Source organism: Gossypium raimondii, chromosome 11, assembly GCF_025698545.1.
Source record: "Gossypium raimondii isolate GPD5lz chromosome 11, ASM2569854v1, whole genome shotgun sequence".
In the NCBI taxonomy this organism is placed as follows: Eukaryota; Viridiplantae; Streptophyta; class Magnoliopsida; order Malvales; family Malvaceae; genus Gossypium; species Gossypium raimondii.
The window spans coordinates 53,352,515-53,367,227 of record NC_068575.1 but is presented as its reverse complement, the minus strand read 5'-3'; the positions used below and the strand labels follow the sequence as shown (position 1 = coordinate 53,367,227).

The 14,713-nt window shown below is 35.7% G+C and overlaps 1 protein-coding gene across 1 annotated transcript; it reads right to left on the bottom strand.

Annotated features, from left to right (window-relative positions):
- Window positions 1–6,002: 6,002 nt before the first annotated feature.
- LOC105802966 (dnaJ protein ERDJ3B) lies at window positions 6,003–11,140 on the bottom strand. The gene is made up of 10 exons (XM_012634889.2): window positions 10,730–11,140; window positions 10,503–10,651; window positions 10,263–10,392; window positions 9,415–9,526; window positions 7,856–7,972; window positions 7,609–7,695; window positions 6,976–7,035; window positions 6,719–6,796; window positions 6,570–6,641; window positions 6,003–6,474 (listed from the first exon to the last, which is right to left on the bottom strand). The coding sequence occupies exons 1-10, from the start codon at window positions 10,798–10,800 to the stop codon at window positions 6,316–6,318; spliced, it is 1,035 nt and encodes a 344-aa protein (XP_012490343.1). The 5' UTR covers window positions 10,801–11,140; the 3' UTR covers window positions 6,003–6,315.
- Window positions 11,141–14,713: the final 3,573 nt, after the last annotated feature.

The window sequence follows — 14,713 nt, the reverse complement described above, 5'->3', positions numbered from 1 at the left end:
ATTACATTTGACTCGTAAATACTAAATAATAAAATTTACGAGCTCACTCATCGGATTTGGTGGTCTCGAACCACGGTTTTCAACACCACTGAAAATCGGGCTGTTACATTTTGCTATCAAAGGATGGAGTATAATTAGGGCCCTAGTTGACGGTATGCGGGCACGGCAATCAATTTATCCTCGTCAAAGGATCATGCTTTATGAAACCCATATAGAAGTGCAAGGAATAAAAGCGCAGGGGCTTTCCAGTATAACAAGTAATTCATGTTGTTCATCTCCACCAAAGGAAGTGACCCCGTTAGTAAAATATGTTACACACTATTATGTCATAGGTTATAATAATGGGGTCACCGCCTTTAATGGACATGGATAAATTGAAATACTTGATTATATTAAAACGCCACTGCGTTTTTCTTCCTCGTGCTTCTATTTGGGTTTTACAAAGCATCCTCATCTGACGAGAAAAAATTGGTTGTCGTGCTTGCATAACCGCTACTAACTGGGGCCCAATTTATGCTCTATTCCTTGACAGCATAATTTTTGTAAACTTGAAGTCCTATTTACAATTCAACTTGATACTGTATAATCACCGTCAACTAGGACCTTGGGTTGCAACGCGATTCGACTTCCTGGGTGATGGCTCCATACTCACATCACAAATGAAAGTTGTAGGTCACCTAGCACCATGGAACCACCATAAATTCAAACGTTCCTTAAAACTATAACCATGTCTATCTCAAACACGGATAAAAATAAATCTACTAACTTTTAATTTCCAACCGTAAGAAAAAAAAAGAAATTTTTTTTAACAAATTGAAAACACGCCATATAGGATGCATTTTACTTTATCTCTCCACAAAATGCGTCCTATAGGGCACACTTTCACTGATGTGGCAATGAAAACATGCTCTGTAGGACGCGCTTTCCTTTCTCTCTCCAAAAACAGCGTAAATTGACAAATTTACAAAAAAAAAAAGATAGTTTCTTAAATAAAATTTTTCAGGATAGTTCTAAGATTTTACCAGTTGTAATATATTGTTTTTATTTCTCGAATTTGGATATTTGTAAAATGATTTATTATTTTTTTGGATAATAATATTTTTCCCTTTTTAGACAAGAGAAAAAAAAATTAGGTGGACATGCCGATTGAGTTGTAATTTATTGGCATCATTGTTGGTGCAACAAGCACGTGAGCTCAAGCTCATTTAAATGTGCATTATCTTTTAATTTGTGAGTGAAGAGGTAATAAGTAGTTTAGACATTGTATAAAAAAAAGTTCGGTGGTCATTAAAAAAGAGTTAATAGCTTTGTTTAATTGATTTTATATATGAAATGTGATAGTTTCAAAATGGCATGATGATTTATTTGGCCATTCAGCTTTACAAAAAAGTCATTTTAGCCCTCTTTAAAAAAATAACTAATTGCTAATGTGGCATCAATGTGTATGTCACATCAGCAAAGTTAACAAACATAAACTTTTCTATTTATTTTGAGGTGATTTAACAAATGACACAACTTTAAGGGGAAAAAATACTAAAAATTAAATGAATGACTAAAATAACTTATATTTGGTAAAGTTGGAGAACCAAAAATTTTACCAGTTTGGATAAACTTTGAAAATTTCCTTAACTATAATTTAGTTTACATTTTATTTTTTCTTTTTGGATAAAATCTCAAAATTCTCTTAACTTATTTTTTTATCTAATCATTTTGGATAAATTTTCAAAAAAAAAACTCTAAATCTAAATTTTGTCCCTTTTGGATAAATATTCAAAATTCGTAAGTCTAATTTAACTTTTTCTTCTTTTTATTTTAGATTAAATTTAAAATTATCTATATGTTCTTTTACCTTCTTGAAAAATTCTTTGAGCAACTTTTTATCTTTAGTTTTATCTAGAAAAGGAATATTAGAATTTTAAAAAAAATTAATGGTCCAAATTACAAAAGTGAAGTAAACAAAATCATTTGTATTGCATTTTGAGTTTTGCATGTGAAATAAATTTAGCTCACATTTGAACTTTCAATTCGTGGAGTGCGTGTAAAATAATTTAGTATATGCATTTGCTTTTAGAAACTTTTAAATCACAATTAAATATATGATTCATTTTAAAAAAATTATATATATATATTACATCGTATTATATGGCTCTTAGTAACATAGTTACGGGGTTAGCAGGGGTCTCGGTCCTTTTAAAATAGAAAAATTTTCATTTAGGCCCTTTAAAAATTTTAAAATTTTAAAATAGTAAAGGTAAAATTACATTTTGGCCCCCTAAAAATGATAAAAATTTGATTTAATCCTTTAAAAATTATAAAAAATATAAGCTATTCAAATGGTAAAATTGCATTTTTACTATTGTAAAAATTACAATTTAATTTCGGCCCCCCTAAAAAAATTTCTAGTTTCACCCCTGATGACACCTTGCAAATCAAATGTTTCATAGTACAAGTGTCATGAACTAAAGTGCAAAGCCCGTGACCGGACCATTTGACTCATGAGAACTGGCCCGATTCAAAGAATTATTGAAGAAACCTGTCTATTTGAAGCCTGGGTGGCCCAATGATGCATATATGGAAAATTAGACTACATTGGTAAATAGGGAAAATAACCTTAGAAGATTGAGGAGAATAATACCTGATAAGATTAGATTTAATTTGATTGTGTAAATCTTGTAAATCATTTGATTGTAGGGATAGACTTCATTTCGTCCATCGATGTAATTTAATCTATACCGTCGATTTTGGGGGAGCTCAACTATAAAAAGAAAGTCTCCCCTCAGTTGTAAATCACCCATTATTTTGTATTATTTGAGAGTGAATACTAAATTGAGAGCATTTACTTAAACACCTCTCATGCATTGTTTTTGTGCTATTTTGTTCTTTTGAGCATTCTTTTGGCTTTGTGTTGCTTTTGCTTTATAAATTGGTGCATTGGAGGAATTCTGTGAGAATCCTCACTTTGTGAGAGTTAGACTGACTTAGGCACGTTTGAAACAAAAGAATCGCTTAAGGCTTCACGAGTTGCGAGACTAAAGGTCTATCCCCGTGATAGTTAGTATCCAAGCTTTGGTTGTGAAGGTACCGTAAAGGTGTCGAAAGAAATTGCCAATCAGAATGAGCCAATGGAGACCCGTAAATGAGCCAAAAAACCAATCTTATTGAATGATATGTTGTTGGCTATAGAGGAATGAATGGTCAATTTTGATGAGTCCATAGGGGACGTTAGGGAGACACTCGATATGGTCGAGGGACGCACAAACGACTTAAAGTTAAAGGAGCAACTCATAGACTTTGTGATGATGTCTCTCGAGTCCAATGTGGAAAAGATGCAAGTTGCTCAATTCCACTAAGAATAAGCTAATAGAGAGGAATGATGTTAGGCCATGATGATTACTTTAAAAGAGGAAACAATAGCCACGACTAGGGCTTTGAACACAAGAATGGAGGAGCTCGAGAGAGAGATTACCTTGTATCGAGCAGCCGTGGATAGAGGATTGTCGAGTGTAACACTCAATTGCGAGGTAGATGTCCCGAAGCCGAAAGAGTTTCAGGGGACAACGTCTGCATGCGAGGTGGACAACTTTTTGTGGAGGATGGAGCAATACTTCTGTGGCAAAGGCATTATGGACGATGCAATTAAGGTAAATATTGCTACCATGTTTCTTACTGATTTTTCGATTTATAGTGGATGAGTAGATCCACAAGTAAAAGGCTTAGTGAGATTGAGACTTGGGAAGAGTTCCAACATGAGGTGAAAGGCCAATTTTACCCAGAATATGTCGAGGAGGAAGCCCGGGAAAAATTGCGATAGCTTATTCAACGAGGCACAGTTGGGGAGTATGTTCGAGAGTTCAGGGAACTTATGCTCCAAATTTTAAATGTGAACGAAAATGAGGTGTTTTTTACCTTCAAGAATGGGTTAAAGTCGTGGGTCGGACAGGAATTGAAACGTGGAGGTGTCCAAGAGCTATCGAAAGCAGTGATGGTAGCAGAGTCCGTAATCAAGCAGAATTTAAGGAAAGACAAGCTTGAGCCTTTCGAGCTCGAAGAAAGAAGTGTATGTAGGGTGAACCATGAGGAAGATAATGGCAATGACAACGAGAATGGTGGTAATGGGAAACCACAAGTTGAGATGTTTTCTTTGTGACGATTTACATATGTTGGAGAGATGTTTGAAGAGATACACACTTTTTTAGAATGACAAGCTAGAAGGTAAGGCCGAGAGACTTGATTTGAGTGCAAGGGGTGTCAAAGCCAAGAAGGCCAAAAAGAGTGAGAAGAAGGCAGTGGAGTGCTTTTTGTGCCATGGTCCGCATAGGTTGCGGAACTGTCCAATGAAGTCTACCGTTGAAGGGGATAATGGGTCAGACCGAGCGCCCATGAGACTTAGTTCAATCATGAGAAGAGTCGAAGCCAAAAGGGCAAAGAGGAACAAAAAGAAGCGAGTGAAATGTTTCTTGTGTTGTTGTCTACTTAAGTTGCGGAATTATCTAGAGCAATCCAAGTTAGACATAGTCAAGAGAAAGGCTACAACAGAGCTTATTGAGTCATCGAAGGGGCTTCCACCTAAGAAAGATGTGAGTTTTGCATCGGACTTGGGGGGGAAAAGTAGTGATACAAACATTAAAGCTAGTTCCAATGAAGCTCAATCTTGGGAAAGAAACGAAGCTTGCTGAGTTGTCAGAAAGGCTTCCACCTAAGAAAGAGGTAAGTTGTGCATCAGACTTAGAAGAAAAAGTAACAATGCAAACTTTGAAGCTAGGATCAATGAGACTCATTTCTATTGAATCATTGGAGGAGCTACCACTTATAGGAAAGGTGGGTTGTGCATCAGACTTTGGGAAAGTGGTGATGCTAACTAGACACTTGATCTGAGTAAATGCTGTGAGTGAAGTAAACATTGAATACTGTGGTAATGTTTTACATTTTGACTTACCATTGGCTTGGAAAGAACATAGGAGCCCTTTCAAAGTTCTAAAGCGAGGAATCCAATGGCTATGGGCATGTCGAAGCCTAGTTGTGTGGATCAAAAGGATCCACATCGAGGCAAGTCAAAATGTGAGCAAGTGAGAGCAAGGGCTTCTTGCCAACGAGATGTACCAACGAGTGAACGGATCAAGCTAAGAGGTGACGAAAGCTGATGTGAAGTTTATGAGTGGAGGGACAACCCGATAGTGAGACTAGTCGAGAAAGAGCCAAGGCATCAAGAGAGTTCCAAGGTGAATCAAGTCAGTGTTGTTCCAAATGTGCAACAAATGCGTTGCAAGAATGGATGAGAGAGAATGTTACGGGCCAAAGTGCAAAGTCTGTGACCATCACACAAAATGTATCTCATGGAGGCCTATCGGTTAAGTAGGGATCATTTGACTCATAAGAGCTAACCTGATTCAAAGAACTGTTGAAAAAGCATGTTTATTTGAAGCTCGGGTGGTCCAATGATGCAAATATGAAAATTTGCGCTACCTTGTTAAATAGGGAAACTAATCTTAGAATATTGAGTAGAATAATATCTTATAAGATTAGATTTGATTTGATTGTGTAAATCTTGTAAATCCCTTGATTGTAAGGATAAATTTCATCTCATTCGTCGATGTAATTCAATCTATACCATCGTTTTAGGAGAGCTCAACTATAAATAGAGAACCTCCTTTCTATTTTAAATCACCCATTGTTTTATATTCTTTGAGAGTGAATACTAAATTGAGAGTGTTTACTTAAATACCTATTGTGCATTATTTTCTGTGGCTATTGTGTTCTTTTAAGCATTCTTTGGTTTTGTGTTGTTTTTGCTATAAAAATTGATGCCTTAAAGGAATTTTACGAGAATACTCACTTTGTAGGAATTAAGCTGACTTAAGCACGTTTAAAACGATGGAATCGCCTAAAGTGGCACGGATTGCAAAACTAAAGATCTATCCCCATGACACAAGTATGTAGTTAAGTTTTTCTGTATAAAACAAGCGAACTAGAAACGAGTTTTTTTGTCAATATTTTTATGCAGATTTTGGAAGAATACATAGTAATTGATTCCATTATTCACTCCCCATTTCATGCTATTTTGTGAAACACAAAAAATAAACAGAAACAAGACAAGTTATGCTAAGCAATATATATATATATATATATCGCCCAAGCCTAAAGGAATATTGTGCTAACAAACGCCTCCAAAAAAAATACATTTTGTTAATGAAGGAGGGAATTGGTAAGAAAATTTTCGAACACTAGATTTCCTATTTTCTACGTATCCTCATCGAATGTTACAGTGGGAATATAGCTTAAAACCCAAGCAGCCAAAAAAAATGGGATGTTCTAATCCTAGCCAAGAATTGACTTGATTTTCGCCTTCTGATCCTCCGCAAGTGATGTGGGGAACAAAACCTCATAGGTGACAAAGAGGTCTCCTTTCTTGTTGCTAAAATGCAATGGCATTCCTTCTCCTTTGAACTTTCTCACCTCCTTCGGCTTGGTAATACCCTAAGTATGCAATACACAATTATTTCTTATTTTGGGTCATTTTGTTGATCGCGGACAACATGAAATCAAATCTCCATGGGACATGTTATGCTTACCTTAGAGCCAATCTCCACTAAATGGTCATCAAGGTGTTTAATGGTCTTATCAAAACCAACAAGAGCTTGAACCTAGAGCAAATAATGACAAGAAAATTAATTTTTAGTTTTCTGACAAAATGTAGATATACATGGAGAAATCGTCTTACAAGTGTTATGGTGACGGTGGTGTGCAAGTCATTGCCTTCCCTCCTGAATCGGTCATGGGGTGCTGTACGAATACGGAACTACAGAAAATGCAAGTCTTATGTGAGCAAGAACGAGCAAGTTCCAATATACTAACTAAAGGCAGCAAATGATTCTGGAGACAGGAATCTACCGGCCTTGCCCAATGGCCAGCAAGTAGCACAATTAACTGATCTATTTAGAAGGATTGGAAAATTTTCATCACTGGTTAAAGACTAACCTTCAAATCTCCAGGTTCTCCATCTATAATAGGCTCACCATCTTCATAAAAGACCACCTCCTGTAGAACATACAGGAAACACATTATTCCAAATTTAAAAACAGTACCACGGACTAGATGAAAATACAACTATTATACTCCTAGCAATAGTGTGATAAAACTACAATATGACGGAAAGTACAAAATCCCATAATTGTAGTTGGACAAGTAATTAAGATGAAATTGCCAAATGAATGAATCTGCACCAAAACAAAGAACTCCATTTAAACATGGCATTAAGAATCCCCAGAGATTTTACTAAATTACATTCCTTTGTCTCTTTCTTTGCCCCCACATTGGATTAATGATGAACAAGAAAGCATGTCAAAACAAGTCGGAACACCCTGATACATGATCAATCATTCTGAAGTTGTTATAATTGTCATTTTTAATAGATCGAAGCACCCAGAATAATTTTGATAATTCAAGAAACAAACTTTTCATATCACAGAACAGCTTGTCCACTATCACATTCCCCAAGTTTAAAACACGACAATATTTTTTAACATTAATTAAGAAAAACAGGACAACAGTCTCAACAAGCATACGAAGGAAAATATTACAAATTAAAGAAAAATAATTTTAAAAACCTACTTGTCCATCTTGCATTCCTTTCTCAATATCAACTGTGACAAAGTATCCCTCTCGTTCATATTTCACATTTTGGCACTGCTCGCAAACCTGAGAAAAGAGAATTGGAGACTAATAATAAATGCCTGATCATAGCAACATCGGACATGACACTTTTGACAGTGTAAAAAGGCCAAGGAAACAGATAAAATACATAACAGTATGAAACATAAATATCAATCAAAAAGAAAAAAAGACAAAGCCACAGTACCTGTTCAGTCATCTGTTGGAACATCCCTGGACCAATTTGCTTATGATAGACCTCATTTCTGCAGTTACAGCGGCGTTTACCTGGAGCTGGTTTTAAGATGTTTTTCTCCCTCCAAACCTGGTGAATTTGAGAATAATGTTACATTTCTTTTTATAAAATAAGAATACTGACAAGGAAGGTCATAGGCAAAGGGAAGAGAAAGGCAAACACCAAGCTACTAACTCCTTCGATTTCCCCCACAAAGGCTCAAGTTAAGGACAAGAAGAAATAATGCACATCCTATCTACTTCATCTTTATTTCAGGATAATCAATGTAAAATTCATTGATCTCCAAGCGTTCCAAGAAATAGAACATTTGGAACAAAGTACAAATTTGTCAAGTACAAAGGACTAGATCCAAAGATGGCCAAACAACTTTATTTTACACTTTTGACGGTCGCCCTAAGGAGGCTGAAGAGAAGAAATATTTTAATAATCTAGCTCCTAGCTAAGACAGGCCAGGACATTACATGGCTTGATATGCATTATACCATACCCTATGATGCCTTATAGCTGATAAACATTAAAACTCCAAAGAGAGAATCTAGCCTTGTCATTTGCAAAGGGTCCACAAAAAATACTAGATATCTTAAGTACCTATGACGCTTGCATGTACAAGTTTAATTATTATTAGATGGATATGATATTTAGACTACTAATACATTGAGAAAGCGATAACTGTAGTTGCATACAATATTCTGCTCACAAACCAGCTTCTCGAGCCTAGTGTCACGGGCCAAAGTTCAAAGCCCGTGACCATCGCACCAAATGCATCCAATGGAGGTCTATTGATTAGATGGGGATCATTTGGCCCAGGACAACTGGCCCGATTCAAAGAGCTATTGGAGAAACCTGTCAGATTGAAGTCTGGTTGACCCGATAATAAAGAGATGGTAACTTAGGCTAATATGGTAACTAATCTTAGAAGATAGAGGGAATCATATCTTGTAAAGATTACATTAGATTTAACAAGGCTTATCTTTTAAATCCCTAAAATCAAGGGATATAGTAAATCTCGTCAGTCAATGTAAATGTATCTTGACCGTCGGTTTTGGGGAGCTCAACTATAAATAGAGAGCCTCCCCTCATTTGTACTCATTCCATTGTATCCAGAATTCTTAAGAGTAATAGAATTCTGAGAGCATTTACTCAAACACCTTATGTGCAATCTTTTCTGTGACTTTCTGTTGTTCTTTGGTTAGTTACTTTTGGCATAAATCGCTTCCACTCTAAAAGAATCCTCACTTGAGTTAAGGCTGACTTAGGCGAGTTTAGACGAACGGATCGCCTAAGACCGCACGGATTGCGAGACGAAAGGTCTAGCCCCGTGACACTAGAAGGTAATACAAGTACAAAACATGCATATGTTCAAAACCCTTTACAGAGACTAACAATTCAGCTATGACGTTAAATAAGGTACTAGCCATGCACAAAAATCTTCGGTTCCACAGAAGTCAAGATGACCAAACACAGTCCAACTACCGATTTGGAAATTTTAGTGGAGCACATAATACTCTCACCTTAAGAGTACCTCCCATGTACAAATCTTCTAGTGTTGCATCCAATTCAACAATTACATCATCGCCCTTCACAATTCTCTCTTCCTCTTCTACCGACCCTCCGCCAAAAAACCTGAAGAAAACACCATCTTGTCAACATTAAAATTGAATTTAGCATAAAATATATAAAAGTAAACAATTCCTCAAAATTGATGGATAACCACGTTTAAACTAAGTGAATGTAGGGCTAGGTAGATGGTTTTCAAAAGTTGAAACCGTTCTTGACATCTGTTACATTTTATTGTTGATTTCATATATCATCAACTTAACACGGAAACATATGTAAAGGTTCGCAACAACCCAAAGGAGCAAGACATTAAGAAGCTCCATGTTGGCACCCAAGACCAGTGTTCAAACCTAGCGTAACTCATCCTCCCCAAAATTGTAATGTACAAAAAATAAAGGTTCTGAAATCTAACATCAATTATAGACAACCTGAATTTGGGAAACATTAGCATGCCTAAGATAAACCTAAGCTACATTAATTGGCTTCTAAACTGTGGTACAATGTCGGCACACCATTTATAATAGCATTTCAACTACTACTAAATAGATGTCAAGATAATTAAACGAAACTACAACTAAATAGCTAACAAGATAATTAATACTCAGTTTAGGAACATGAATTTGGATTTTATTTATATGTAAATGGTAAAAATGAAAAGCATAAAAACATGGATTTAGCAAATTAAAAAATATTTTAAGAATTCGAAATTCACTGGTCGGCATCTTAACAAATTCATAGATTTAAGAAACAATCATGAAACGCTACATAAAGGAAATGGAATATAAACATTCAAATATCTTACGAGCTGAAAATGTCCTGAATATTGACCCCCATTCCCCCTCTGCCTCCGCTGGTAGCATGCTGCTTCAGGCCCTCCTCACCATACCTATCATATATGCCCCTCTTTTCGCTATCCGACAACACCTCATAAGCTAATCATTGTCAAAGCAATTAATCGTTTAAAGAAGAAAATTCAATCATATCTATCACTCAACTTATTTTTCAAAAATTATAATAATAAAGAACAAGTTTTTTTTTTTACCATTGTTAATGTCAGCAAATCGCTTATTGGCCTCTTCATTGCCGGGGTTCTTATCAGGATGGTACTTCAATGCCAGCTTTCTATACGCTCTTTTGATTTGCTCATCGGATGCCCCTTTCGGCACTTGCAATATGTCGTAATAACTCTTCCTGCAGCAAAAACACCACCACGAACATATATAAACGCATTTTTTGAGAGAGAGGGAGACGGGAAAGATTGAGGCATACCCTGCAATGGCGACGATCGCAAAAGACAAAGCGAACAGCAGAAGAAGTAGCTTCGACCGAGGAAGCGCCATGGATTTGAGATCAGGAGAGAAATTGGATCTCTCCAGAACTTAAGAAATGTTTACAAATTTTTTATCAGATCTTCAATTTCAACAACAAAAATAAAAAAGGTTGATATTTCGAGAGAGAATAGGTGAAGGATTCTTAAGCTTTGGCGCTGCTTTTATAATTTAATTTCTCTAATGGATCGGGTTTTTTTATTTTTCAGTTGGAGTACTTGAAATTCGAAACTGGGAAACGAAGCGAAGCTTGAGGCATCAAACGACTTTTGCGACGTGTTCTCGAGAAAACTGGCCAATGAGCGTAAGCTTCTTGTTGTTTTCACCAATAGCGTATTGACACGTGATGGATTTGCCGTCTTCCTGGGTCCTATATCTGTTTTTCTGGATGATGTAAAATTTATTGATTTACACAGCACTTTAAAATCATATATATAAGGTCTAAAAAGTTTTTCATACCTCACATAACTTATAAAATTGTGATTTGTTGCGGGTGTAGATCAGGCTATTAAGATCCGGGATTCTATTTGAGACATATAGTAAATGGGCCAAAAATAAATATTCTTTTGGAGCTTCGAGACATAAAGTAAATGGGCCAATAATAAATATTTTTTTCTCGAAAAACACCAATGGCAACATATCCGCTGAGATTTGTAGTATATTGAGGTTTAGCATGACTGATGATTTGGGATTCTATTTGGATATGCCGTTGTTTCATCGATGAGTTACAACAAATACTTTTAAGTTTATTGTTGAGAAGGTTTAAAGAAAATTGGATAGTTGGGATGCCAAGTTGCTCTCAATGGCGGGTTGAGTCACTCTAACAAGGTCAATTTTGTTATCAATACATAATTATTTCAAGCAATCTTTAAGTTTTAAGATCCTTATTTCTATCTGCAAAGAGGTTGAAAAGATTGCTCAGGGATTCATTTGTAGGAGATCCATGGTTAGTCAAAAGCCATCTTTAGTTAAATGGTCTGACTGTTTTCAACCACTTTTTAATGGAGGTCTTCGTCTTAGAAGCCTTACGAATCAAAACGATTCTGTTCTTCTCAAATTGGGGTTTAATTTTCTTTCCAATAAACAATCTTTATGGGTTCATTTCCTACGAGCTAAATATAAGATAGTTGATGATTTCCCGGTAGAGATTTTAAGGAATTGTTGATCTTTATTTGGAGATCACTTGCAAAGATTTGGCCTCTTGTGTGCCAATGTGTTAGCTGGTCAGTGGGTGATGATAATCGTATAAAGTTTTGGACTGATAAGTGGGTCGTTGGGTTTGGTCCTCTAATTAATTATTGTCGTAATGTTTTACTAATTGATGAATCCATTTCTCTTAGGGAGATGGTGTTGACGAATGGTGATTGGGATTGGCAATATCTAAGAAGTTTCTTAGATGTTAATATTCTCTCCAACATTGCTGGTATTTCGGTTCCAAACCATCGTGTTGGACTCGATACTATGATATCACAATGGTCTTCTAATGGGAGCTTCTCAGTCAAATCCACCTATAAGTTTCTCAGAAAGGACGGCTTAAATCCTCAAGAAGAGAGCTGTAAACTCGTATGGTCTTTTTCAGGGCTTCAACTCGTATGCTATCAATACAACACAGGGGTATCGATACCTAAGCCTAGGTATTGATACATTAGTGCTAGTACTGATACTTTGGGCCTGTTCTGCATATAAATTATCCAAAATTAATTTTTACTAAAAATTTTTAGTCAATTTTAAGTTGTACATTGAAAATATGTTAAAAACATGTTCGTAGGGTTAAAATATGATCAGAAAATGGTTCAGATAATTGAATTTAGCCAAGATTACTGTAGCACTCAAATGTGACATTCCTATATTCAACTTAATAGTGAGTCGAGTATAGGGGTGTTACAATTGGCCTCACATGGTGATCGAGTCCCAGCGTGCATGCGTCGGGGCTTAGAAATAGGCAATTACATATGAAAATATGTGTGGTGTCTACCAGTGTACAAATCAAATTTTAATATAGTTTTGTTTTTACAACAAAACATTTTGAAAGTATTCCTAGGACCATACCCAAAGAAGGTTTGTTAAAACTAAATTGACAGCAAGAATAAACACACTAACTAGGTCTAAATACTACTCACATCTAGGTCATATTATGATAGAATAAAAAGAAGATGGTTTGTAGAATAAAGTAACAACAAAATACCAAAATCTTAATCAATTTATGCAGACACAAGGGTGGCTCACTTCGATGTTCATGGTTAACTTAGATCTAGGGTTTTTCGCTAATTAGCTAACAACTAACCTAATTACATTTCGGCCTATAAGTAGATTAATTGACTAACTTAATTTACTTATCTTTTGACCTAATAAATTAAACTGAGTTAATAGATTATCCTTTCGGCCTCATCTACCTAAGTGACTTCCTAGAGTCGTCAATTCTAGGGTTTTATCCAGTTAACTTAAGCCAACTAACTAGATGTAAAACCCTTAACCCAAGCTAACCAATCCCACTTCAACCCAGGGTTTAGTTCCGAGGCATTCTAGATGAAAACTCTCCTATCAATTTATTAAACATTTAATTACACGTAATAATAAAAGAGAAGAGAGAAAGAATGCTCAAAATCTGAAGATCGTTAATTGCAGCTTGAATCATGAACCCTTAATAGATGTTGATTATTGATAATGATAAAGAGAAAATAACAACGAAACTAATATTGAAATCGAAGTAACTATTTAAAAATTTAAAAGAAATTGAAAATAAAACTAAACCCTAACTAAGAATAGAAATCTAAAGTCTAATTTCTGAACTGAACCCTCTAATCAGGTTCTAAGAACTAATATTTATAGTGTTTATATTACATGACCAATTTAGGTTAATTACAAGCTGTGTAACAGGTTAATTATGATTGTGTCGACAGAAATAACCCTGGCAGTTAAATGGGCCTTATCGAATCGGTGTCGCGACTTTTATGGCAGTCTGCTCCCTCTCTAGACTCGAAGTTTGATATTGTGACTTTGGCTTATGGATGTCGTGACATCGTCTCTCGTAGCTTACCACTTGGATTCAAAATTCTACTAAGTGTAGAGGCTTGCTTCGTTGTTGCAATATTCCCTTTAAATGTTGTGACCTCTAGGGCAATCCACTGACTCATCGGCCAAAAAATATTGTCTTGCACACTTAATCAACATGTTAGTTCCTTCTTAGGTCCGGATTGGCCTAACAGGTCATAAAACAACACTAAAGGCTCATTTTATTAAACTTAAATTCAAAACTAACTAATTTTAAAAATATACTAAAAAGATATAAAATCACTTGAATACAAGCTCATTAAGTGTTAAAAAAAGCTTAATTTACCACAAAAAATCACATAAGTGATGATGTTGAGACCTATGTGAAGACTTGTCTAGTGTGTCAACAAGACAAGGTACAGTTGAAAACGTCGACCACTTTTTTGTAGCCTTTACTCATTCCAGAATGTCCATGGGAGAGTATATCCATGGATTTTATTATTAGTTTGCTTAAATTTGACGGGTTTACGAGTATTATTGTTGTGGTTGACAGATTTTCCAAGTATGGAGTGTTCATTCCAACAACCAATAAGTGCCCTACTAAGGAGGCAGCTCGTTTGTTCGTTGGACATGTGGTAAAATATTAGGGAGTGCCACAGTCTATAGTTAGTGATTGAAATGGACAGTTCATGAGTCGAATCTGGAAAAAGTTGTTCAAGTTGAAGGGATCGGACTTGAACTTTTCCATTAGCATGCATCCGCAAGCTGATAGGCAAACTGTGAGAGTAAATATCTTATTAGAGACTTATTTTTGGCATTATGTGAGTGTCACACAAAGGGATTGGCCAAAGTTGTTTGATGTGACATAATTTTCTTATAACTTGCAGTAGAGTCGGGCCACGAATTAAAGTCCGTTTAAGACAGTGACGGGGCA